The 26206-nt window shown below is 44.7% G+C and overlaps 1 protein-coding gene across 6 annotated transcripts in view; it reads left to right on the top strand.

Moving 5' to 3' along the window:
• The first annotated feature begins 667 nt into the window (after nucleotides 1-667).
• Nucleotides 668-26206, top strand: part of RIMKLB (ribosomal modification protein rimK like family member B) — a 96586-nt gene continuing 71047 nt past the window's right edge. For 3 of the 6 annotated variants that reach the window (XM_053300551.1, XM_053300552.1, XM_053300550.1), the window contains exons 1-3: nucleotides 1131-1969; nucleotides 2681-3105; nucleotides 9737-9956. In XM_053300551.1, the coding sequence (XP_053156526.1) occupies nucleotides 9782-9956 (175 nt within the window). In that variant the 5' untranslated portion in view covers nucleotides 1131-1969; nucleotides 2681-3105; nucleotides 9737-9781. Of the gene's footprint in view, nucleotides 689-1130; nucleotides 1970-2680; nucleotides 3106-9736; nucleotides 9957-26206 lie in introns of those variants that run through there. The other 3 variants (XM_053300555.1, XM_053300554.1, XM_053300553.1) reach the window with 2 other exon arrangements.

Genomic DNA, 26206 nt, shown 5'->3' with positions numbered 1-26206 from the left:
CTTGAAGACAGGTTGGAAGCTTCAGCTGCTGCAAGGATAGGAACATAGGAAGCTGCCATATACTAAGTCAGGTCCATCTAGCTCTGTATTGTCTACACAGACTGGCAGAGGCTTCTCCAAGGTTGCAGGCAGGAATCTTTTTCAGCCCTCTCTTGGAGAAGCCAGAGAGGGAACTTGGAGCTTTCTGCTCTTCCAGGAGTGGCTCCATCCCCTAAGGCGAATATCTTACAATGCTCACACATCAAGTCTCCCATTCATATGCAACCAGGGTGGACCCTGCTTTACTAAGGGGACAAGTCATGCTTGCTAGTACCACAAGATTAGTGTAAGTCGCTTCATGAGTGTCACACTCATCCTGCAGCATTGGTAACCAGTCCACTTCCAAGCTAAACGGCTAAAGGTGCTGGTTGACCTTTAAAGCTCTAAGTGGCTTGGGGCCAGGCTGGACCACATATGAAGCTGCCAGGGTCCTCTGCTCAGCATCTCAGGCCCCGCTCATGGCCCTGCCACTAATAGTGATCTGGTTGGCGGGCACTGTACAGGGACTTTTTGGTTGTGGCCTTTCGGCTTTGGAATGCCATCCCCAAAGAGCTTTGCTATGCTCTCTCCCTCAGTGTTTGTAAAAAACCAACTGTAAACACATCTTTTAAAAGGAGCTTTAAAATGTTTTATTTGCTGCTTATATCTGGTAGGTTCTTTCATTTCTATAGTTCTGTTTTTAGCTTTTTATTAATTTTTAATTTGAAACTTTTTTTAAAAAAATGGTGATTTAAAATGTTGTGTTAGCATGCTTTTTAAAAACTTGGTTAACTTTCTTAACCTTTTGTTTTACAATGCATCTGTTTTATTAACGTTGTGAGCTGCCCCCAATAATACATATTTTAAATAAGGAAAGGGAAAGTGGCAGGCAAATATTTGAGAAAACCGGTGGCCACGAGTTCTTGAGAAAGAAATCATTCGCAAACAAGCCTCGACTGAGGTGAAACTGACGGCGGCTGGGCAGGGAGCCGGGAGACCGAGGGGGTCGGCGGCGGGCGGGCCGGCCAGCCTCAGCCTCAGCCTCTCACATGCGCCCCCTCCCCCTTCAACAACGGGAATTCTCTCACAAGCATCCGCAGTAGCGCGCGCTCAGAAGGGGGCGGGGGTAGGGAAAGGTTTGCGCGCCTTTCCCCTTTCTTGGGCCGCCGGATTGGTTGAAGGAAGGGGAGGGTGCTTTCAGACAGCGGGTGGGACGCGCGTCGAAGGCGGCGGCCGAAGGACCTCTGAGCGCGCTCGCGTGTGCGAGCCAACCACACCTCCTCCCTCCGCCGTGCGCGCGTGCTAGCCGCGTCTTTCGATTCCTTCCTCCCTTTCCTGCTGCTACCTGGCTCGTCAGTCAGGAACGAGGATCGGCGGGCTGTGGCGGTTTCTGTAGCGAGCGCGACTCAGGCAGCCGCGGGAGCCGTGGGGAGGGGTGGAGGCTCGCTCTGCGGAACAGCCTCGAGACTGACTGCCTGCCTGCCTCCCCTCCTTCCTTCGCGGAGGAGAGGCATTAATTAGTCGCCCCCTTGGCTCGCTTGTGTCTCCAGGGAGGGCAGGTCGCCCCTCCCTCCTCTCCCCATTTTGCTCGTGCTCTTGTGGCGGGGTAAAGCGCGTGAGGAGGGCGGGGCGCGCTTGGTTTCGCCAGTTCTTCTCCCCCCCCCGCCGTTCGACTGCGGTTTCACAATTTTTTTATTGGGAAATAATTGGAGAGCGGAATTAAGTAATCTTACATCTCCAGGAATCCAAGCGCGATTGGGGAGCATCTTAAAGCGTTTAGAGTTCTGTTGCAACTTCTCCTTTCTCAACGTCTATGTTTCCACATATTTATTTTATTAACCCTATTTTCAAACAATTGAGGAAGGCCTTGCCACATCTCGGAGGCCTTGCCACATTTTTCGCCATCCTAAATCCAAAGCCTTGTTCAGGAGGAGACGGAAGCAGCAACCAGGTTAGTGACTTGTTTAAAGCCCTGATGACTTGAAATTGTCTCGTCTTTCTCATCTTCTGTGTCCTGGTGGAGAGAATACACGTGCATATTTTATTTTAGGATTCTTTGTCTGGGTACTGATGCTTAAACATTTATGGTGACCTGCAAAAGACTCCGTGTGGGAAGTGTTTCTACGTAATTTTTGTGTGCATGGTTTTACAAAGCCTAACTACTGGACTTAGCTTCTTTGTATTATTCTATTTTTGTTTTATTTTTTTGTAATGGTATGGCTGCCGAGAAAACATTACACCCGTTCTGTGTAAACATACATTTTGTTGTTACTGAATTCATTACCCAAGTGTAAGTACTGTAAACTGTGGCTAAAAAATGACTTAGGTGTTTGAAATTTTGCACTTCAGTTTTTTATGTATATTCTGTGTGTAACAACAGTGGTTCAGTTTGAGAGATGGATGTAGAATACATGTTCTTCTAGTAAAACTGAGATGCAGATCTTCTCCATAATCTTCCTGTTATACATTTATCAAAATGTATATCGTTATGTTTAGTCCAATTTCCATCCCTATCAAGACAACTTAACTTGTGAAGGGATTTGGTAATTCTGAGAATTTTTTAAAAAGCTGAATTTTATTTTCTACTATGTATCACTCTGATTTCTCTTAGCTGAGCTGTAAGTGTAGTAAACTAACAAAGATTTTTTCTCTCTCTTCCTAGGTGTTGCTCATGCCAGGTTCAGCCTTTGTAGGGCCCCAGTTCTGAGGGAGCCAGAAATGCACAAGGAGTTTTCTGTACTTTGGTTATTTAGCCCTCAGTAGAACTCAAGGGTCCTTTCCCCCCTTATCTCCTCTCAGAGCTAGCAGGATATTAAATTCCCCACTTCACCAAACTAGTTTTCATTGCAGTAGCTAGCCATCACCCATTGGGATAATAGGAGAATACAGTTCATATGACACTTTATTTTGGAGGCTCCGTGATCAAACCACTATTCAAGAGCCAAAGGGCACTGAGAGGACTTGATTATCTCCCAAGGGGGTGCTAAAGGTGGAAAACAAAGAAAGTCCCAGAAAGATCTCTCCTCAATAAGAGGAATAGAATCAACAGTGTCTGGATATTTTTCATTTCCCACCCCCAAGTGTCTGGTAAGTCACACTACTATTATTCATTTATTCATTCACCCAGTTCTCTCTTTTCTCTCTCCTCCCCCCCATCTGGTGGAGGGGTATGCTTAGACTGTGAGTGTAGTGGGGGAAGGGAGCAAAGAAATGAGCACTGAGATGCAAATTGATGTCTCCTGTGCATTATCCGTTTGCCATTAAAGGTATGTGCTATAGATCTGAAAATAGCTGGCACCTGCAAAAAGGGTATACACAATGAAAAGGATGCAGATGTTGGGTGGAGAGAGATTTTATCATAAGGAGATAAGAACCGAGGAGCTGTCATTTAGGGGAATTACGTGGAAAGAATCACTAATATTTTAAAAGGGAATGGGGTTACATAAGCAGAAGAGGAGGAAAAATTTATTTCCCATATGGATGAGAGAATACAATGGAGGAGGAGTGAGATGAAGGTTAAGGAGTGTTCTATGTTTCTGCAGTTGACTAACCACAATAGCTGAAATATTCCTATTTCTCCAGACTGTGGCGTCCTTTGCAACTATAAAAAGAAAGCAGAAGGGGTGTGTTGACACTACTGATGCTTTCAAAGAAGTGTGCAGTGGATCATCTCTGGCTGCAATGATTATTTTTGTAATAGAGAAAATGAAGACAGACTGCAGCTGCTGCCTGGGTTACCTTAGCTGTGTTAACACCTTCATTTAATAGTTCTTTAACACTTTAGAATTCCAAACAGTTTTGCTTATACATAACAAACTCTTAATATTCCAGTTTGAGGATTGACTGGGACTACAGCATCTGAAATACAGTTTTGGGATATAGATATTAATTTCATTGAGGTGGTTCAGACATAATGCCAAACACCTCCAAGCTAGCACACTCCCTCTTCCCTTCACTCGGCTTGCAAGGATACCCTGTTTGTCTTTCTGGTTTGAGGCAAACTATTATCTTGTCCAAATGGGCAAAGTATGGTTTGTGTGCACCTGAAAACTAGGATTGGATTTCTTTTGATCCTGGTTTGCAGAGTGAGCACAAACCTTGCAAATGAGATTATGAAAGACTGCACTTGACTGACTACACCATTTCTCATGGCTAATAATTTTCTGATAAGGAGATTTCATATGACTGAGTGGAAGATCTTGTTGAAATGGAATGTTGAAAATTTTGCTTAAAAACAACTGAGCCCTTCTTGGAATATTACTCTTAAAAAGAAGACAAGTACATCATAGGCATATAGGATTGACTTTTGAAAATACATGACTAAAAATAAGCCTATCCTCAGGGTTCTGTCCAGGAATGGCTCCATATCCATAAGGCAAGGGGAGGTGTTGATATGAGGTGGCAAGGATGGGCACTCTGCTCCGCTGCATGCATCACTTACCTACATGCTGCTCTGTGCTCACCTTTGTGGCTGTTCCTGTGTTGGATCCTGCCTGCCCTCTCCTCCAGAGCCTTGCCCTTTAGGTCAGAGATAGGTGTTGATACTGCAATTTCCCCCTCTTATCTTCTGAGAACATGCTTGGCCCTGCTTCTCACTGCATGCTTGCCCCAGCAGTAAAAGCTAAGAAGCTTGGTTCTGTGAGACCGGGATACTAGCAAGACATACTCAACAGTGATATAGCAAGGAGCAGATATGCTTGTTCAGGACAAAGATAGAATGTTTGCTGCTTGCTGCATGGTGGTCAGTATGCAGCAAGGAGTAAGCAGCCCACAGTCTCTCTTTGTCCTGAACCGGCACAACCGCTCCTTGCTGTATCCGGAAGTGTGTGCTGTCTCAAGTTTTGCTGGCCCCTGTGTCTTGCTGGTGTAACGATCTCCCAGCACCAAGGTTGTCTGCTTTTGGTTCTGGGGAAGATGTGAGGTGTGATACACGGGTGCCTGGAAAGATTGGCTCCAATCTCTGACCTGGCAGGTGGGACCATGGAAGAGAGGGTAAGCCTGCAGAACTCACCCAGAGGATGGGGCCAATTCAAGGAGGACAAGGGAGTCAACAAAGCACCTCTAGTTCTGTTCCTTAAAGCGATCAGGATATGCTTGGATCAGGATATGCTGAAGGGATGAGGCTGTGTAGACAAGTGTATCAGCCTGCTCGCAATAACATAAACATAGAATAATATAAAACATTAAAACACAGAATTTATTTATTTGATATTTGATTAATTGATATACCACCCTTCTAAAAATGGCTCAGGCAGTTTACATCACCATAAATACACTGCATTAACAAAGGCAATGGCACTCTTGTACTTAAATTATTCTAACCTAATTTACAATATGCCAACCAATATCTACCTAATTTACATTATGCCAACCAATATTTTTGAGCTTGTTTACTTCAGGGGTATTGGAAGAGTCTGGTTATTCCTTTTTTTTTGGCCACATTTCTTTCTGCAGTAGCGACATCAGCAGTTCCTGAAGCAACAAAAATAAAAATCTAATCTTGTTAATTTGACAGCCAATATATCAAAGAATCCTGTATCAAATAATTTTTTTTGCCTTTTTTTTATTTTGGTCTTTGACCAGCATAAAGTACAACAGTGTATAACATCAGACTTGCCAGTTTAGTTGCATACCTAACCTTTACTTAGCCATTCTGTCTTGGAAGGTTTCCACTTAGCTGCAATTCTTGCAGCTAGCAAATGAGTCAGCTTTGTAATTAAGTCCCCAAATCTACCATCCTGCAGATTTTTGAGCTTGTTTACTTCAGGGGTGTTGGAAGAGTCTGGTTATTCAATTTTTTTTGCCACATTTCTTTCTGCAGTAGCGACATCAGCAGTTCCTGAAGCATTGATAATGTTCATAGTGACTGTCATATGCTAGTTGCAATTTTTGTTCTGTGGAATGCACCAGGAAATGACTCTGTCATTTCCTGGTGCATTCTACCAAAAAAAAAGTGACTGGCATGAGCCCTTTGGGCATTGCTGCTGCCTGCAAGAGCAGAATGAAAAATGGCAAAATAACCCCCTCCAATACCACTTGTCCAGACATTAGTTTAGTAGTTGACAAATGCTAGGCACTAGGGAACTATGACTGTTAGAAATTTAACTGTGGTACTTCGGTTTTCAGAGGTAGAGTTATTAAATAAAATAAGTTGTTGGATGCAACCCTATTTCTGTTCTGTTACTTGTAAAGGGGTAAAGAAAAGACCATTTACCTTCCCACTCTACAATGCGGGGCTAAGGCCAATACTTTTCTCAGAACGCCCATTTGGCTCCTAAACATTTGGGCTGGCTCTTAGATCCAAAGAAAACTTGTCAAGACGTGCTTTAGTTCCAGGTTGCCAGTGACTCGGCACGTGTGTGAAGGTAAAACTGCTGTAAATGATTGTCTGACTCGATTTGTCTACTTCTTCCCTCCCATTGAGAATTATGGGACAAAGTAAACAGGCTACAATTTGGAACACAGTTAAGAAGGGGAAACTGATTTCTGTCCCGGACATTGGGGTCACAGTGGTAGATTTCTCTCCCATTCCAGGGATGTGTCTGAGAGCATCCTTTTTAATGTTCTCCCATTTAGGAGAATGGCTATTCATTCTGATAGAGGGAAAAGCATTATACTTGAGCACAATGTTGCAATATACAGGGCCTCTCAGTTCTGCCTCTAATTATTGAGGATGCTCACTATTGCCCTAGTTGACAGTATAAACTAATTCCAGATGGCTTCCAAGAGAAAAATGCACTTCATCACCTTGATAAAGTGTTGAACTATAGAAGACAGCTTGAAGGAACAAAATACTGTAATATAAGAAGCTTAAGCATCTCATCTTCACTGGCAACCTTTTTTTTTTTTTTTTTACTTTGTAGGATAACTTCCTTTACATTTTTATGCTAGTGCTTAGCTTCCCTGTCTCTTCCCAAAGGAAAGGAGAAGGTGTAACACCTATGTGGAAGCTTACTATAAATAAAATGGCCATCTTAAATGGACTAGTTTGGGTAGATGCTTATGAATGCTGAATTGTGGTGTGGCTCAAATATTAAGCAGAGATATGATGCTGGTCTTCCTCCTTGTATTGTTTTGTTTGCCCAGGAACTTATCACAACTACAAATCACATACTATAATTTTGATGGTGTTAGGTTTCTAAATTGCATACAAGCCTAGAGGTGAAAACATCTGGGATTCTGTTCATCATTGTCACATGGAATGAAAAGGAACACTTTATTCCTGAGTTTAAGAAAACGCAGCTTACTGTGTTTCTAGTAGAAGAGAGAGATGAGCTATACTGTGTAACAGAAATTACAGTAAGATAGCTCTGTGTTAAATCTGTTCGGGCACATTGCTTATTGCAAAATCCCACACAGACAGACAAGCTCAGTTGTTAAAGCTAGGTCAGAAAAGCAGTTATTCCAGCTCTTCTCAGTTCAAAGAGGAAAGGGAAATGGGAAAGAGTCGCAGAAAGTAGGTTCTCCAAAATTTATTCCATTCCCTTAAAGTAGACCAGTAATGCAGTAATAGGTCAGAACATATTTCCTGTATTTAAAGAGCAGATTCCAGGTTTCTAGCATTTTAAAAAAGACAGCTAGTTTTGTCTATCTGATGCTCAAACAATATAGGCTGTACTGCAAGATACCTTCATGGGACTGCCTTTCATCAATATAGGAAAATAAAATTCCAGAAAAGTGCCCCCAGTGATCTGTGGTAGCAATAAGACCAAGTGTAGAGAGCAATTGGTTATTTGTGTTATGAACTTTTGATAGCTAGCTGCCTATTAACAATTTGAATGGTGATATTTAGATTTTTCTTTGCATAGATTTAAACCCTGCAAACCAAACAACTTATACTGCACACAAGATCATTTCTCATAACAGTTCCAGGTTCAGTACCCTAATTCATGTGAATTTGAATTCCTTTTCTCAGATGAGTAGAAAATGTAGCGGAGGTGGGGAATCACCATTTAATCAAAAAGATTATTAGCAAGTATCCACAAATATTCACAGTGCTTGGCTTACTAGTGAAAGATTGACTAGTAACATCCATCCCGCCAAACACACCCACCAAACAGCCCCCTCAGAAACACTCCTAGCCTCCCGCATACTTCAAATACTATTCCCCCCCCAAAAAAAACACACAATTTAGGGGTCCCCAGCTGTGAAATCTAATCCCGCCATGGTACTGTAGTACTATTAAGTGCATTTTCAAAATAGCTGTTTCATCAAACTGATTATTAGGTATTGACTCAGACTATCTAAATTATGAGTGCATGCACACATAGCTCCCTAATCTGTGATTTCGTAGTCTTTGATTATCTTCGTTTCTTAAGGCCAATTGTTTCCCACTGTAGATATATTTAGATAATTCAATTAAAAGCTCAATTTATACAATTATATTTTTCTGGTGGAGGAAGCAAAATGTGTGAAAAGCATGGACTTTGGTCAGTAAGATGCTTATTTATGTGTTAAAGATATTTTATTACAGAATGACAGGCAGGTTTTTCAAAAATTGAGTCCTATGGCACCTTAAAGACTTGACTTTTTTTGTCACTTGCATTCTCATTGTATAGAATCTACTTGTCAGTTTTCCATTCTAGAGCACTTCTGCCTACAAAGTTTGCAAAAGTTTGATTAAAATGTGGAGTGAAGGTCCCAGTTTAAAAGGAAGGGAAATAATCTGTATTTCAGTTATGGTAGCACTTCCTTACTACAAAGTTCCTTACTACAAAAAACGTTCCTTACCACAAACTTGGGCTCCTTAGTCAAAGATTGCATTCCTGTGCACACATACCTCGGAGTAAGTGCCATTGAAATCAGTGGGACTTCTGAGTAAACGTGCATACATAAAATACACTGAGTTTTGCTTAACAAAGGCTCTCCTGTCAGCTCTAACCTTTGCATTTCTAATAGGCTAAATAACTGTGCAAAGAACTGCTACTACTAAATGTTTGCTTTTACTCTAAGGAATCAGCATGGCAGGCAACTTTTGTGGAATTCTGACTTCGGTATCTTTTGTCTCAGCAATAAACAGGTTGTGGTTTATTGCTGCATGATTCTAGAAGGCTGAAGGGCAGTGGAAGGGATGCTGTTTCCCAACACTGTCTGGATGCATTTGCTTCTGCTTAGAAATAGCTTGGGGTAAGGATAGAAGACTTGATGCTATATGGAAGCCAGAAAGAATCAAGTTAGTCAGTAAAGAAAGCATCCAGGCCAAAACAGGAATGGGATGGGTGAAGATGTCAAGTGACCTTGAGTACAAGTGAGATTTGAATGGATGAGCAGTAGCATACCATATCATAATCTGTAGTTAAAGGTTAATAAAATGAAGGTGATAGGCTAATAATTGTAAGGAGGACGTATGGGCCCAGGGAGGTTAGTAGGAGGCAACTTAAAGGATGACTTGCTGAATTAAAATAAATTGTGGGAAGATAAAGAAGAAGAAATGTATATTGGTTTGGAATTTTCATCAGAGATCTTGCTTTCCCTCCCTCATTGCCAAACTTGTTCTACTTTTGTTCAGCAATTGATATCAGTTTGGATTTGGAATCTATCTGCCCTGTGATTGATACCATCAGCAAAAATATATGTTCAGTAGTAATACTAAACATTTTTGATAACAATATATCTTGCTGCAGATACATGATGTAAATGTATGTTGCTGCTTGCAAATAAGATGTGGGAAAGATTGAAACCTTTCTGTGCTAAGTTTTTCTTTCTTTCAATTTTCTAGACAATCTTTTCAGAGGAGACCTAAAGCTTGTAGGACTGTTTCAAGATGTGTAGCTCGATTGCTCCTAGGCTGTGGTTTTTAACAGATCGTCGTATCAGGGAAGACTACCCTCAGCAGGAAATCCTGAGGGCACTCAAAGCCAAGTGTTGTGAAGAGGACCTGGACTTCAGGGCCTTGGTGATGGATGAAGTGGTTCTGACCATTGAGCAAGGAAATCTGGGTAAGAAAAAGGATGGTATAGAAGGTTGACAATTGGAAGGGTTCAGGTACCTTGAAATGTGAGCTCAGCCTGGCATTAAGAAAAATATTTCATGACCTTCCAGAAGCTTCTAGGCCAGGGATAGGCAACCTTGGCTGTCCAGCTGTTGCTGAACAAGAACTCCCATCATCCCCAGTTGTTGGCAGTACTACATCTGGAGTTGCAGCGAAACACCCCATGGGTTTAACATGTGCTGACTTCCTGCTTTGGATCGCCTGTGTTGACAACATTTTCAGTCTTTGAGAAAAGTGAATGTATTCTTAGGTCATCCTGCCAAATTGAAGTTCATATCAAATGTAAATATTTCCTTGCAAGTGTATACCCCTTTTCTTCAAATAAGTTTACATACTAATGGGCCCGGATGCAGAGCATCTGTGCCTCTAGTTGGGCCAGGCTGTCCTGCCGTTGCCTCCTGCCTCCTCCTCCTGGCCAGTGAGGCTTTGCCCACTGCCTCGCCGCCTCCATTATTCCTCCCCGCCACCTCCTCCTGTCCTGCTGCCGCCACCGCCTCCTCCTGGCCAGCGTGCCTTCACCCAGTGTCCACTCACCTCTTTGCCGCCACCATTATTTCCCTTCCAGTGGCTGGTGTGGTAGGTGGGCACTAACAACGGCCTCCCTGCCACCCAACTGCTTTCCGCAGTGCCCTCGTGCTGACCTCAAGTTCCTTAGCGCGTTTTGAGGCAGTGAATCACCACCTGCCCCCTTCCGCTGAATTCCCTGGTGCTTTATTTCCCCACCACAAACTCCTTCCATCCCCAGTCCCAGAGCTCACTGCTTCACAATCTTAGCTGGCAAGCTCCCTCCCAACGGCGGGTGCGGTGGGTGGGCAGTAACAACACCCTCCCTGCCACCGCTCTTGCTTTCCGCAGCGCCTTCATGCAGCCAACCCCAGCTGGCAAACTCCCTCCTGACAGCGGGTGTGGCAGACACGCACTAACAATGGCCTCCCTGTTGCTCAACTGTTTTCCGCAGCGCCCTCAAGCTCCTTGGCGTGTTTGGAGGCAGCGAACCACCACCCGTCCCCTTCTGCCAAATTCCCTGGCACTTTATGTTGCAGCCTTATACAAACTCCGTCCCCATTCCCCAAACTTCCTGGCTTTCCGACCCCAGCTGGCAAACTTCCTGGCTTTCCGAAACGGCCGCCCACACTCCTCTCCAGCTGCTGCCTTCTCGCTTTCTGAACTCTCATGTGCTGTCAGCCAATCGCCTCCTCCCCTTCTGTCAGCCAATCGCTTCCTTTCTGCCACGTCCCCACACATGGCCCGTCTTAGAGAAATAAGTATGTATGTATGTATGGATAGATAGATAGATATTCTCCCATGGGGAAAAAATTAGTAGCCTTATTATTCATAAATAATTCTTAACCTATACTGGTAACCAGGCAAGTGGCTTCTACAGCCTGTGGTGGTTCTATGTTCTGCTTACATAGAAAAGAAACTAAAGCCAGACTATACAAACTTCAGGTGCTAGGTTGCTTAGGCTTTTTTTGTTCAGTTCTATTCAGGCTGGCATCTAGAAGTTCTGATGGTGATCTGTAGGAGGCATGTTTCCATCATTCACTCTGATAAGCTGTAGATGGAAAAGCTGCCCTTTACAGCTTTATGGCAAAGAAGAAAATGGAATTCGTCAAGGCAGCAAGAGTGCTAAATTAATGGTGTAATCACAGGAGCTGACAAGTTTAAGGCATTCTATTTTTTCTTACTGAAGGATGTTATATTTCATTCACTTTGTACTGATTTTATGTCTTGTTGACAGGAACTCTTCCGGTAAACATCTGTTTTAAAACACTAATTTGGCATTTATAAGCTACCTCTTTAAATATAAAGTTGTACCACCTTACAGATACATCCACAAAAGTTCCTACTCCACAAACCTCTACTAGCCTGCCTGTATATATCTGTGTGTAAGTCAGTTGTGGCACTAAAAGAACCTGCTTTCTTCTGTTAATCAGAGACCATCCTTTACCATAGGGTTGTGTGCCCATCATGCCTCAGGAACAGACAGGAAGTTGTCACAACAGAACTTTTGGCTAGCAGTAGGTGGAGCCCTAAAGCCCCAGTTCCTTTCCTGTCTTGCTTAAGAGAACAACACGCAGAGAGCTCTTCAAATCGAATGCCCATTTCAGGCCTGTTTACTTTGCTTTTATCAAGTTCCAAACAGCCTTTTTGGATATTCTGTTTGTGTTCTTTCCTTAAATATATTTGGGCGTATCTCTTTTGTTTTCATGGATCTTACGCAAATGGTAGAAGCCCTCATGGGCTCATTATCAGAGGGCCCCCCACTTTTATCGGAAGCCCCATTTACAGCTCAAACTCAAACCCTACTGAAAGAACGCGGAACCTCCTAGCTTTCCCAGTTAATGAGGATGTGTTTCCTTTTTTCGGCCATGCAGCTACTGCAGCTGCTGCTGAGCCCGCAATTCAGCCTAACAAAAGACCTGGAGAGAGACCAAACACTTGGTCCAAGACCCAGCGCTACCTCAACCTTCCTGTGGACTTTTGATATATGTGAGAGGACTGACAGTTGTGTAGATTTATTTTGCTCTGATTGCTGAAAATGTCTGGAAAAAGATTTGTAAAAGAAATTCAGCAAATCTGCTATTTGTAGATTGCTGCATGATCACAAGTTGCTTCACTGGTAATGAAGATTACGTTGGAGTGGAGATGAGGGGAGAGAAGGCCACGACGTTAGTATTAGAGCTTGTTCTATAACTTTAAGAAATCTCCATTCTGCAAAATATGCATGGCATTCTTACATGGTGTGCCAGTATAGGGAAACATTTTTTATTTTTCTGCCCCTTTAAGAAATAAAGGGGTGGTGGTCTTGTGTGAAGAAAAGTGGTGGGGAGACAGTGCCTGTTTCCTGTTTTTTTTTGTTTTTGTCTTTCACTTTAGAAATAGCTGAGAAGAATTTCTGTCAGAGCTGGTGAAATCTGCTCCACTCCCACAGGTAAGATGAAATCTCTTGAAAGAAAAGGGCAGCTGTTATTACAGTTGAATGATTTAACTCATGTCTTTGAGTTATACAGGCTCAGTCACATAGGCCTTGGCTCTTTAGCTGTGACAGTGGCCTCTTCCTTCATTTACCTCAAACTGCTAGGCCTTAGTGGTCCTATTTGGCTTTTACAACCCTCCAAAATTGTATCTCATAAGCAGAATGACCTCAAGTTCCTTGTAAGGGCCAGAGGGCCTTTTAGGCATGAGAGACAGACAGTCAACAGGTGCAGCTTTACCTACAGTATGGGAATGGTGCCACTGCCATATGGAAGCCGCAACACTAACACTTGTAAGTAGTTGAGGCCTATGTGATAGAACAGGCCCAGTCAACCTCAGAGACATGAGTTAAACCAATCAAATGTACTGTCGCAATGGTTGCCCTTGATTTTCAAGAGGTTTCTCTTTCGCGGGGGGGGGGGGCAGATTTCACCAGTGCTGACTTGCTTCTCAGCTGTTATTAGGGCAAAGGCAAAAAGAGCAGGAAACAGACACTGTCCACCCCCACGTCTCCACACAGTTTATTCCCTCCTTTTTTTAAAGGCAGAGAAAAATCAAATAAAAATTTCCTCTTATACTGGCATGCCAGTATGAGTGTGTGATTTGGGGTGGGGTGGGGGGAAGGGAGATTGTTTTGAGTTGTAAAACAAGCTTTAATACTAACCTTGTGACCTTCGCTTCACTCCCCTAATCTCCACTCCTGAAAATGGAATGAAACTGTTCACTTTCCCTTCTCCAGACCACACAGTTGCTCTCATTTTTAAAAGGGGTCAGGGAAATCAAATAAAAACACCCATACAAACACAATATTGGATAATAAACACTTTATAACTATTTTAATATTGAAATGGTCCTCCTGACACAACCATGGAAATTGCTCACTGAACAACTTTTCTCACTGCATCTACCCAAGCTTTCTGTCACCTCTTTTCTTTAACTACATGCACATATATTTTGCCAATTTGCTTTTTGTTGTGCTCTTGCACAGTGCTGCTATACAGCATTTGTACCTTCTGGATATTTCAAAATCATGGGTGTGTTTACTGCATGAAACTTCACTCTCCATACTTTGAATGACCTGGCCTCAAAGAAAGATGTCAGCAATGATGTCACAGCAGAGCCAACATGGCTGCTGCCTGTTTTGGGGGCATGGCCAAATAGGAATTTCAGGCCTTGATTTCGGCTGCATATGAGCAGTTTTTAGCAAAACCAAACCAGGTGACTTGTAATCACCTTTTGGTGAGAACACAAAAATAAAGATTTCTTAGGAGACGTCCTCATTCATACTTGCCATAGGTGACCATTTATAAGCCTGGATTATATTTAATGCCTTTTACACTGACTGCTAAAACAGGGGTGCTTGGGAGTATCCATTTCAGTTTCATCTTTCAACAACTTATGATAATTGTGGAACTTTGCAGTCTTTTTCTTTGTAAAAATCCACTTTAGAAAAGTACATGTGGCCTTCATTATTTATGCATGTTCAATTCTCACCTATAAGTATGAATAAAGAAACCATAAATAACAAGACCTTGAGACAATGGGAACTGGGGAGGGGTGTGTAGGTTCCTTGATCTTAAAATGGACCAAAAAAAAGCAGAAATAAAGGGAATAAAGCACAGTATTCTGCTCTCCAGCTTTCCAGAAGGCCTCCCCACCTTGCAAATCCTCAAAATCTTTGTTAAAATTCTCATAATTATTTTTTTAAAAGAGCCACAAAATGGCTCTGTACTGCAAAATGGCAGCCATTGAAATCATTCTGGCCAGCCAGGAACTACAGATAGGTGAATTTTGCCTATTTTTTATAACCACAGATAAAGAAACTGGGTCTCTATGACCCAGTTGTGTATGTGTGAAACCACTGGAACCGTGAGTAACGAGGGCAGCATGTAATCAAATGTCATGTCTCTTCATTAACTTCATGTCCCTTATTCTGTTGCTGTCTCTTAATCTTAATTATCCAAGGCATTGCCAAAGTGATTGAGGCTAAATCCTAGGAATTGGCATCAGCTGATGATGATGTCATTGTGGAACTTGTATAATCAGCACTTATTTGGCATATTATAAGGCAGATGTAGTATTTTTATTTATTATATTTATATTTATACTCTGCTCCTCTAGTACACTACTGCTTGGGGTGGCTCACAACATTAATAAAATAGATACACTGTAAAATAAAAGATGAATAAAGTTAAGTTAAAAGACCAGGCTAAATCCACATTTAAAATTACAATATTAAAAAACCCGTTTCAGTTAAGTTATTAATAAAAAACTAAAAACTGAACTATACAAACTAAAGAACTTAGCAAATATAAGCAGCAGATACCTCTTTTAAAAGATGTTTTAAATTATTTTTTTAAAACACTGAAGGAGGGAACATGGCGAAGCACTTCGTGGAGGGCGTTCCAAAGCCAAGGGGCCACACAACTGGATCTCTGTTGTGAACAGTGTCAGGGCCACGAGCAGCCTTATGTAGAGCTTTGCAGTAGTCCAATCTGGATGTTACCAAAGCATGAGTGACTGAGGTCAGGTTCAACTTCTCCAAGTAGGGTTGCAGCTGGTGTACCAGCTATAGCTCATAAAAAGCACCTGTGCCTCCAAGGACAGCGTTGAAACACTCCCAAGCTGCGGACTAGAATAGTGCTTATTCTAGGATAGGAATATATTCCTAAATAAGACAAATCCAGTCTGTTTTTGTCAGACATCAAGACCCCCAATGTCTTGGTTTTTGCTGAACAGGGAACCAGTTAGTCACAGCAACTCTTGCCGTGCCAAATTTCATGTTCATTGTTGAAAGCTATAGTGTTGTTGAAGTTTGATTTCTACCTGGTTCATAATACATGTATCCAGTGTATAATTGTAGTATTCTCCCTCAGTGTGGGAGTGTCTCCTTTTGATTGACGGGTTGATCCTTCCACCTGCCCGAAGACAGGGCCAATAAGCTTTCAGATACGGAGTCCCCTTGGAGGATTCACCCCCTCAGGCTCAAGTCTTCACCCTGTCTTGCTTGGAGCAGGAGCTGTTGTTTGGAACTTGGTGTGACATGATTGTTTTTTCCTTCCCCGTTCCTCCCCCCCACTGCCCGCTTTCCTCTTTGTTTCAGCCATGAGTTAGTGCGGAAAGGGAGGTGCTTGCGCTGCGTTCACGGCTCCCCATTGTCAAGCCTAGCCTTTCTACGCAGGCCTTTTCCACCGTGGCCATGCAGGCAGGCAGCGAAGAGAGAGAGGCTTCTCCCTCTCTCTCTGAGGTCGTTACCGCTGCCATTTGCTGGCAGGAGTGGATGTCAGTGGTCTCTGCTGTGGCCGAGGAGAGTTCCTCCTCCCTCTGCAAGGTAGCCGCAAAGGGCAAACACGCAAAGTGGCCACGCTTAGCAGAGGGGGTGGAGGTGGGGGATGCGTCCAATACTGGCTCTCTCCTGGTCCGGGGATCCAACTCCACTGACCCAGCTTCCCCAGGAGCTTCTGTGGGCACTCAAACAGCCTGGGTGAGTGTGGGTGGCTTCAGCTTCTGTGGCCGCTCCGGCGCAGGAGCCAGTCAGGAGGAAGGGGGTTTGGAGGAGGAGATCCTTGAGCACTTTGTAGCGCTTCTCAGATGGGTTGTGCGGGATGAGCTCACAAAGGACTGGGCTACTCCTGTTCCTGCCAAAGTTTCTGTTCCCACCCATTCTGAGGGTTGGATGCAGACGTCTCCAGGGCCCTAGGCTGACAAGGAGAGCACCACCAGAGGGCACGCAGCCCATAAGAAAGGGGAAAGTTCCAAGCCCTTGCAGCAGCCTCCGGATGTGTCACCCCAGGGGCCAAAGTCTCCTGAGCTGCCAGAACTTAATGTCCCCGACAGGGAGTCAGACTCAGAGGAATCTGTGTCTGACAAGGGAGAAGGGGAACTTTTTGAGGAGGAGGCTGAGTTTTCCCAAAATGTTTCCCATTACTTGCTTGCCTTAAGTGATTTCCCTGTGCTCCTTCATAAGGCTAGAAAGATTCTTAAGCAGCACCCAAATAGACTGAAGGGGACCCCGAGGTTCTTACCCTGTGCCAGTCAAAGGAAGTGGTGGTTCCTTGCCCTCAATTGTTTCTGAACACCATTGAGGCTGAGTGGGACAAGCCTGCTGAGGGGAAAGGTCCCCCTGCCCGCCGCCTGTGCGTGGTTGTTATACAGTACATAAGGTGGTTATGGACAAGTTGAAAGTGCCATTGGTCGATGCAGAGGTCGCTGCCGTGGGAACGGGTGCTATTTTGCCCAAAGATGGGGAGAATTCCTTTAAAAACCAGGAGGATAAAAACCAAGAGGATAAATGGCCCTTCACCATTTGCATGAGGCTACAGCTCTTTCTATGTGTGCTTCAGAGGTTAACTCCATCTTTCCACAGGTCTCCAAGCTCTGGGTCAATAAGTTGATGCCCCTGGTGCCTCCAGATTCTCCCAAGCTCAGGCAGGGGTTGAATAAGCTAGGGAAGGTTGCGGCCTTCATGGCTGACTCCTCGCTGGATGCCACCCAACTTTCTGACCGGGCCCTAGTGTCTGATATCACAGTCTGGAGGATGTTGTGGCTAAAGAAATGGAAGGTGTATTCCAAATCCCGATTGAATTTGGCCAACTCTACATTTAAGGGCGGAAAGCTGTTTGGGGAGGCTTTAGAGCCTGTTCTTGTGGAGACAGAGGATAAAAAGGCTATGCCTGCTGCTCCCTTCAGGGAGGATCACAGGCCTGCCAAGCCAGCCACCCCACAGTTCAAGACCCCTAGGTGGTCTTTTCGTTTCCGGGGCCAACGCAGGCCAGGTCACTTCTCTTGGGCCAAGCCCAGGGCTTCCTTTTGAGACAACAACAAGGGCACCCAGACGGGCCCTGGCAAACCTAGGTATTGCCGAAATAACCAATGACTCCTCCCTAGCCATAGGGGGATGGTTGCAGGGGTTTGTGGAGGTGTGGAAGTGCACGTCTGTGGATCTCTCGATCCAGCAGACTATTTCCCAGGGTTACTCCATGGAGTTGATGTCCCAGCCCCTGCGCAGATTCCTCCCTTCCCCCAGATCAGGGAAGAAGGGCAAGCACAAGGCCATGCTTTCCGCCATCCAGCACCTGTTACAAATCCAGGCGATAAAACCAATTCCCCTGTCAGAGCTTTGGCAGGGGGTATACTCACTGTTGTATCTTATTCCAAAGAAAAGTGGGGAATGGAGGGCCATCCTGGATTTGAAATTTGTGAATCGCTTCCTCAGGAAACGGGTTTTTTGGATGGAAACACTTTGCTCCATCTTACTGGCAGTGCAGGAAGGGGACCTCCTCACTTTGATCGACTTGAAGGAGGTGTAGCTGCATGTCCCGATTCACCCCCAAGACAGGAGGTACCTCAGGTTCTTTTATAATGGGTCCCACTTTCAGTATCGGGCCCTCCCATTTGGTCTCTCGACTGCCCCACAATTGTTCACCAAGACTATGGTGGCACTTGTGGCACACTTGAGAACCCATGGGGTTCATTTGCATCCTTATCTGGACAACATTCTCATCAGGTCACCATCCATCCAGAAGAGCCAGAGGGATGTCCAGGACACCCTTTTCTGCCTGCAGGAGCACGGGTTCATTGTGAACTATCAAGAGTTCCCTGAGCCCCCAAACCCGGATTCTCCATCTTGGCTCCCTGATCGGCACTGTCGAAGGAGAGGTTTATCGCCTTCCTCCTTGGAGGCTAAAGTTCATTCGGTGTTGCCAGGAGTTACGCCACCCAAGGGTGTCAGTTCTTCACCTAAGCCAGTTGGAAGGATCTATGATCTCCTCCATAGGCCTGACCCCTGGGCGAGGTTTCATTCCCTTGGTCTGCAGTGGGCTCTTCTGCCTTGGCAGGACAAGATCGTGCAGCGATCCCAGCAAAAGCTGGCCTTCAGCAGGGAGGTGATTTCCTCCATGAATTGGTGGATGTCTCCTGTCTCCCTACGGGAAGTATACTTCCTGCCAGTAGCTCAAATCCAGGTAACCATGGATGCCAGCCTGGCAGGGTGGGGTGCTCATTGTTGATCTCTCTGGGCTCAGGGAGTCTGGTCAGTCGCAGAAAAGACCTACATTATAAACTGGCTTGAGTTCAGGGCAATCCAGCTAGCACTGCAGCAGTTTCTTCCTCAGGTGGTGGGAAAACGTGTGTTGATCTGGACAGACAACGCAGTGGCCAAAGGCCCTGTAAATTGGCAGGGGGACACGAGGTCGCAGTCGTTGATGCTGGAAACATCCCTGCTATTGTCTTGGGTGGAGTCTAACCTGGTGTCCCTGTTGGCAGAACATCTAAAAGGGGAGTTAAATTTGTTGGCCGACTGGCTAAGTCGGGCTCAGGTAGACCTAGCAGAGTAGGCTCTGAGCCCTTGGGCCTTTCGGTTCATCGTGAGGGAATTTGGCCTGCTGATCATCGATCTCTTTGTGTTCCCAGCAAATGCAGAGCTCCCTCGATTTCTATCCAGTTTCCATGCTCAGGGGCAGAAGACATGGATGCTCTCACGGTCCCTTGGCTGAGTGGCCTGCTGTATGCATTATCTCCATTGGCTATTATTCCCCAAACAATACTCGGGCGATACTCAGACGATACCTTCAGGCAGACATGGTTCTGGTGGCGCCACACTGGCCTCGCCAGCCGTGGTTCTCAGACCTGGTGGAGCTGTCCATCGTTCCTCCCGTGAGGCTGGGGGCAGACCCTCATCTTCTCAGCCAGGGACCTGTCTTCCACCCGGATCTTGGGTGGATAAATCTTTACCCCTGGAGGTTAGCACGTTAGAAACTAGTGGCTATTCCCCAGGGATCCTGGATACCATCCTGGCCTCTTGCAGGCCTTCCACCAATTGGGTATATCAGGCCACTTGAAGTCCTTTGTTCAGTGGTGCGAGTCACAGGCGCTCTTACCTCTAGCTGCTTCTGTGCCTCAGGTTCTGGCTTTTTTGCAGTCGGGATTGGTCAAGGGGCTTCGCCCCAACACCTTGAAGAGGCAGGTCGCAACTATCGTATCTGTGCTGCGTTTGGAGGGCTTGCTGATCATGCTCATGTCAAGAGTTTCTTGAAGGGTGCTACTAATATGAATCCACCATGGTCCACAGGTTCCCCATGTAGGACCTTAATTTGGTTTTCATGGCATTAATAAGGGATCCCTTTGAGCCTCTTGGTTCAGTCCCCTTGTGGTTGCTATCTTATAAGGTTTTATTTTTGGTAGCCATAACCTCAGTGCATAGAGTTTCTGAGATAGGAATCCATTCTGTGTGTAAGGAGCTTTGTCTGTTTTTCCCTGATTTCGTGCTCTTGAGGACTGACCCTACCTTTGTTCGCAAAATTATTTCTAACTTTCCTAGGGCCCAGGAGCTTATGCTTCCATCCGTTTGCCCCAATCCATCTTGTGCTAAGGAAAAGCAATGGCACTCCTTCGCCGTGCATAGAGCCATCAAGTTTTATTTGAGGCGCACAAAGTCCTTTTGTGATTGTACGTTGGGGCGGAAGGTATCCAACTCTTTCTTATCTAGGTGGATTTGCCAGTGTATCAATTTGGCTTATACTTTGCAGGGTTGGTCTTCTCCCTTGGGGGTTCTGGCCCATGCCACCAAGAGCGCGGATACCTCAGCAGCTTTGGTCACATCAGCTTCTTTGTTTGATATCTGCAGGGTGGCTACTTGGTCCTCAATATCTACCTTTGTTAGACATTACAAAATTCAGACGCTGGCATCTGCGGATGCATCCTTTGGGAGGCAGGTACTGCAGCATGTGGTGCCTGTTTAAGGTTCCAGACTCTCTCCTGCCTGTAGGTCTCAGGGGTTCTGGCAGGTCTCGTCAGTCAAGAGGAGACAGTCCCACACTGAGGGAGAATGGTGCATTGGCACTTACCTGAAGGGTCATTCTCCTCAGTGTTAGGGAGTGTATCCTCCCCGCCCTCGTTCGTCTGCTTCTAATTTTTTCTGTTCTGTCCAGTTGGGCAGTTTCCCTTCTGGGTGGTCTGTCTCCCTAGGGTTTGTGTTGGTTCTAGGGCAGATTCCTTGGGATCTTCCCTATCCCCAGGATACACGTTACACTTCATTGACAGCAGTTTTGGCTGTAGGCGTTATCTGCATGTTATGCAAGGTTTTCTTAGGCCTAACGATTGCTGCACCGAAGCGCTTACTATTTTTTCAGTGCTTTGAAGTCTGGAGCCCGAGGGGGTGGATCCTCTGAGGGGACTCTGTATCTGAAAGCTTATTGGCCCTGTCTCTGGGCAGGTGGGAGGATCAACCAGTCAATCAAGAAGATATACTCCCTAACACTGAGGAGAATGACCTTTCAGGTAAATGCCAATGCACCAATTTCTGAGCAAGCACCTCCCTCCTCTCCATCCAGCACCCTAACTGCCTAAGGTAAGGCACCTGAGTTTTAAGTATGGAATATCGGACAACCTGGAAACATGTTCCAGAGTTCCTTATACCTGTAATTCTATCACTGCAGTGTTCAAGGCATTGGGGAAGAAAGCCTTGTAGAGAGACGATGCTGCTGCTAGAGAAATGAGAGGGAACAAGAGCAGCATTCAGGGCTCATAGGGTAGGATGGTTTGAGGGAGGTGTTTGAAGCTCTGTCATACTACCAGTGATATCATCACCAGGAGCATTATGGTGTCCATGTCTTGGAGTTAGGCTCAGGAGGAAGGGCTGAAGGCAAGAGAAGCTTTCTTCTAAATGTGATGGGAGAAATTGCTTGGTTTCTCAAGTTCAGTTCTGATGGGAGTTTGCATATCATTAGTTGTAAGCCACCTAATGGCACAGCGAGGAAATGCTTAACTAACAAGCAGAAGGTTGCCGGTTTGAATCCCCACTGGTACTATATCGGGCAGCAGCAATAAAGGAAGATGCTGAAAGGCATCATCTCATACTGCATGGGAGGAGGCAATGGTAAACACCTACCAAAGATAACCACAGGGCTCTGTGGGCACCAGGAGTCGAAACTGACTCGACAGCACACTTTACCTTTAATGGAGAGCAGGGATGGACTGGGTCTTACGAATTTTTTTTTAGTCAATGTGGTTTGCTATTCGTTTTTCCTTCCTGTTTTTCGAGACCGTATTACAACTTAGGTTGCAGTAATAGGAAGTTTTTGCTACTGCAAAAAATGTCTGGATACTGGATTGTAACTCTTCATAAATGTGTTTCTTTTCTAACCCTGTGACCACTTGTAACTTCAGAATGATGCCTTTTTATCATGTATTTCCTATGTAATTTGACTTGTCACTTTTTTCTGTTTTATTGCAATTTCAAATTGAATATGACAGAAATAGAAAGACAGGAAAAGCTGCTCCTTCTGTGTTCCTTTGTTGCTATAAAGACAGTACTGCCTTACCCTGCTCCTTCCCTCCCTCCCCTCCTCCCACCATGCACACATACCCCATTCTCACATTCTTGTGGTCATCTCCTTTTCTGCTTGCTGTGTCACTGTTTTCTTGCATCTGCTACTTCAGCATCATTAGGATCTGCCTGAAGCTATTGCTAAAACCTTAATCTTCATGCTGATAATCTCTCAGGTGGACCTCTGCAAACAGTTTTTTTCTGGTAACCTCTTGTCTCCAATCATCAGTTAAATTATTCTTTAAAAAAGGAGTGTATGGCTGTGTGTGTGTTCATAGTCTATCTTCAATTACATTTATGTGGGGCTTCTGGTATTGAGCAGTACTTCATTCAGAACCTTCTAAAGCTTTACCTCTCATAAGTTTTGGTGGGAACCCTACCCCCAACATATTAGCTTAGCTCTGCTCACTCTCCCTCAGTTCTTTGACTCTGTAGCAGCTGCCTTGTGAAGAACCTTTTTGTTGGTATTTTGGGTGTATTCTTGAAATGAGTGTTTTGCCTTCTTATTAGGGATGAGCCCGGACCGGTCCGGAGGCCATTCTGAAGGCCTCCGAACTGGTCTGGACATGAGGGCGGTCCGGCACTGGTATGGGGGGGCTCTTTAAAGGCGGGGGATGGTGTACTTACCCCCCTCCGCTGCGTTTCCCCCGCCAGCGCGTTCATTTTGTAAAGCTTTTGGGGCGGCAGGATACCTCCCTGCCGCCCCTTCCCCCAGTCGTTGGCAAAAGGCTTCAAAAAGCTTTTTGCGCGTGTGCATGTCGTGTGCGCACGTCACATCTCCGTGTCACGTGCGCACGCACTCGCATACGCAAAAGGCTTTTTGAAGCCTTTTGCCAACGGCTGGGGGAAGGGGCGGCAGGGAGGTATCCTGCTGCTCCCAAAGCTTTACAAAACGAACGCGCTGGTGGGGGAAATGCGGCGGGGGGGTAAGTACACCCTCACTCGCCCTTAAGGAGCCCCCCACACCAGTGCCGGACCGCAGCTCCGCGGTTCCGTGCACATCCCTACTCCTTATCCTGTTTTAAAAATTGCTTGCTTTTATTATATTTGTATTCATCTGGCATTTATTTTCATTTTTATTCTTATTTTCCCTCACATTCTGCCCCCAACTCCTGCTGCCCTGACTGCAGCCATGGGCTTCTGGCAGATAAATTGTCCTTTTAAAGTGGGGGAGGGGGGTATATTTTTCTGAGAGTAAATTCCTACTTTTTTTTTCTGAGAAAAGCGCACTCCACACATGATAAATTGTTCTTATTTAAGGAAGGATGTTCTCAGAGTGCTTTTGGCCTCTGTACCAAGAATCTGACCAAGAATTCAAGGGCTTCTGCCTGGCTGCTATTTGATTGTGGCATCCTCTACTGTAGCTTTTTATGGCTCAATACCAACCACTAGGGATATATATGAACTTGTTTGGAGTTCTGTTCCTAGAATGCCGAACAGGTTCGGAATCCCCTTGTTCGAACCTGTTCGGATGTGGGGATGGGGGTTCCTTTAAGGCGTGGGGAGGGTGCTCTTACCTCCCCCGCAGCTCTTCCCCCTCCGGTGCTGCTGTAAAACTGCTGGCGTGGGGTGGCTATATTTCCTTTTGCTGCCTCGGTCAGCCTTATAACAGGACATGATCATGACTAACTTAGTCTGGCGCTTAAATGATGCAACTTTAACTAAGCTGATCTGTAATCTGAGAACAAAGAACCATGCCATTGAATAGTGTTCCTAATAAAATAAAAACAAACATATTGACCAGTTTTCTCTTCAAATTTTTTCATCTGTGTGCAGAATGAATTTTGTTCTGAGTGACAGTATCATGACAATATGTGCACACGTGCATTCAGAATGGGGCCTTCCTGATTCAACCTGAACGGGATCTAAAATTAACGGAGCGGACATTAAAAAACTTGTGAGCATGCACATGCCTTAGAGGGAACACTGATATTAACTGCTCCAAACACTTGATTACAAGTGTTTGCATATTGTAATCCACAGTTTGGAGCAGTCAATATGTTTTTTTTAGAAATATTATTTAAAAGCATGTTTTAAAAAAGAATATTCAAAAGCATTTCTGTTCTCAAATTAATGATAGTTCAAGCTGCATACAAAGTTGTGGTTTTTTCCACACCTGAAATGAATTCTAGTTCACTGGCTGCATATGTTTAGGCATTCTCCCTGAAACATTCCATGCCTCTTTCTTAATTCTCTCCTGCCCTACATATTAGAGTATTGGTTGTGCTGATGTGCCTTGATCTCGTGATTAGAGAATTCAGGCACAAGATGAATGAGGAGGTGGAAAATATAATGGGTCTGTTTCAGCCATGTTTCTGCTCTTGTCTGATTAAGGCAACAACTGTGAGTGGAAATGAACCCACTGTTGAGAAGTGTTGTCTCTTTAATTTTATAGACTTTCCCCCCTAATACAAGCAATTTGAGAGCTTCCCTTTTGCTAGACTACACATTTCTTTGAGCCTTTTGAAAATTGTAGGGGTTAATTGTAGGGGTTAAAAGGGGAATGATGTAGCAGTTGCACCTAAAATAGAGATAAGGGAAGCAATAAGTTAATAGAGTGGGAGTGGTTTTTAATGTAACACAGGAAAGGGGAAAAACAGGTAGTTTTGGAGCCTCCTCTCTGAGAGATTAAAGCATTTATTTTTAAAAGAATCTCCAGCATCAGCACTTCAGTGAAGCCATATACTGGGAACTGAATCTGTCTCAAAAATGTTTGTTTCTGAATCTCTCTCTCTCTCTCTGTATGTATGAATCTGCCTTCAAAATGTATGTTCAGAGTAGAGATGTCAAATGTGAATTATTTTAAGTTATTGTATTAGATATGTCTTGATAAAAATAACAATGAAATACAAGTATTTTATTCTGTTGCAACTGAAATTCTTAAAATTGTGAGAGCTTTTTCTTTCTGAATGTCTATGGAAGCTCAGGGAAATTTCTTCTGTGCTAGATGTATTCCATGGAACTATTTTTTACTTGGTCTGCTGTAATACAGGCCTTGTGACAGAGGCCTGTAGGTGGCTGTAACCTATCCTGGGTGTTACTGGTGTGTCATAGAAGTCCTTTGAAATCATGACCTGGTGTTGCATTAGACCTGCTTGAAGATGTGCTTGGGAGGAGAAAACTGGGATGTAGGGGATGTCACTAATGAAATAATAAGGCCAAGGGGAGATTCAGTATTAAGGGGCTAACAGGCCAATTCAGGAGACCTGGGGTTAGTCAATTGATCACTATTCATAGAAAGCTGTCTTATACAGATTCAGACCATCTAGCTCAGTATTTTCTACACAGACTGGCAGCGGCTTTTCCAAGGTTGCAGGCAGGAGTCTCTCTCAACCCTGTCTTGCGGATGCTGGGGAGGGAGCTTGAAGCCTTCTGCATGCAAGCATTCAGGTTCTCTTCCCAGAGCGACCCCCATCACCTGAGGGGAATAGCTTATAGTGCTCACACATGTCTCCCATTCAAATACAAACCAGGGTGGACCCTGCTTAGCAAAGGGGGCAATTCATGCTTTCTACCACAAGACCGGCTCTCCTGGTCTTCCCACGTCTTGTTCCCCCCACCTAGGCAGTGACTGGTTGCCCTATTAGCTTGCCTTCAGGTCTGTTGGTGCTGTTAATTTAAAGCCAGGTCAATTCATGATGAGATCTATCATCCATGACTTGATCATGGATGAGAAAGCTGACTTAGTTTGTATTACCAAGATCTGTGTGGGTGAGTAGGGAAGGTTTAGCCTCTCCCAGTTGTGCCCACCTAAGTATTTGGTACAGCACCAGAATAGGTCCAAGGGGAAGTTCCCATAGTCTACAGTAGTTCCATTGTCCTCTCTAGACTTCCTGTCTGAATGAGCTCTAATTTGGACTGTCTGTAGCTGGTGCTGGACTCCTTTAAAATAT

The sequence above is a fragment of the Hemicordylus capensis genome, chromosome 2 (assembly GCF_027244095.1).
Source record: "Hemicordylus capensis ecotype Gifberg chromosome 2, rHemCap1.1.pri, whole genome shotgun sequence".
NCBI lineage: Eukaryota > Metazoa > Chordata > Lepidosauria > Squamata > Cordylidae > Hemicordylus > Hemicordylus capensis.
The sequence above is the reverse complement of the archived record's forward strand: the minus strand, read 5'-3'. Positions and strand labels throughout refer to the sequence as shown.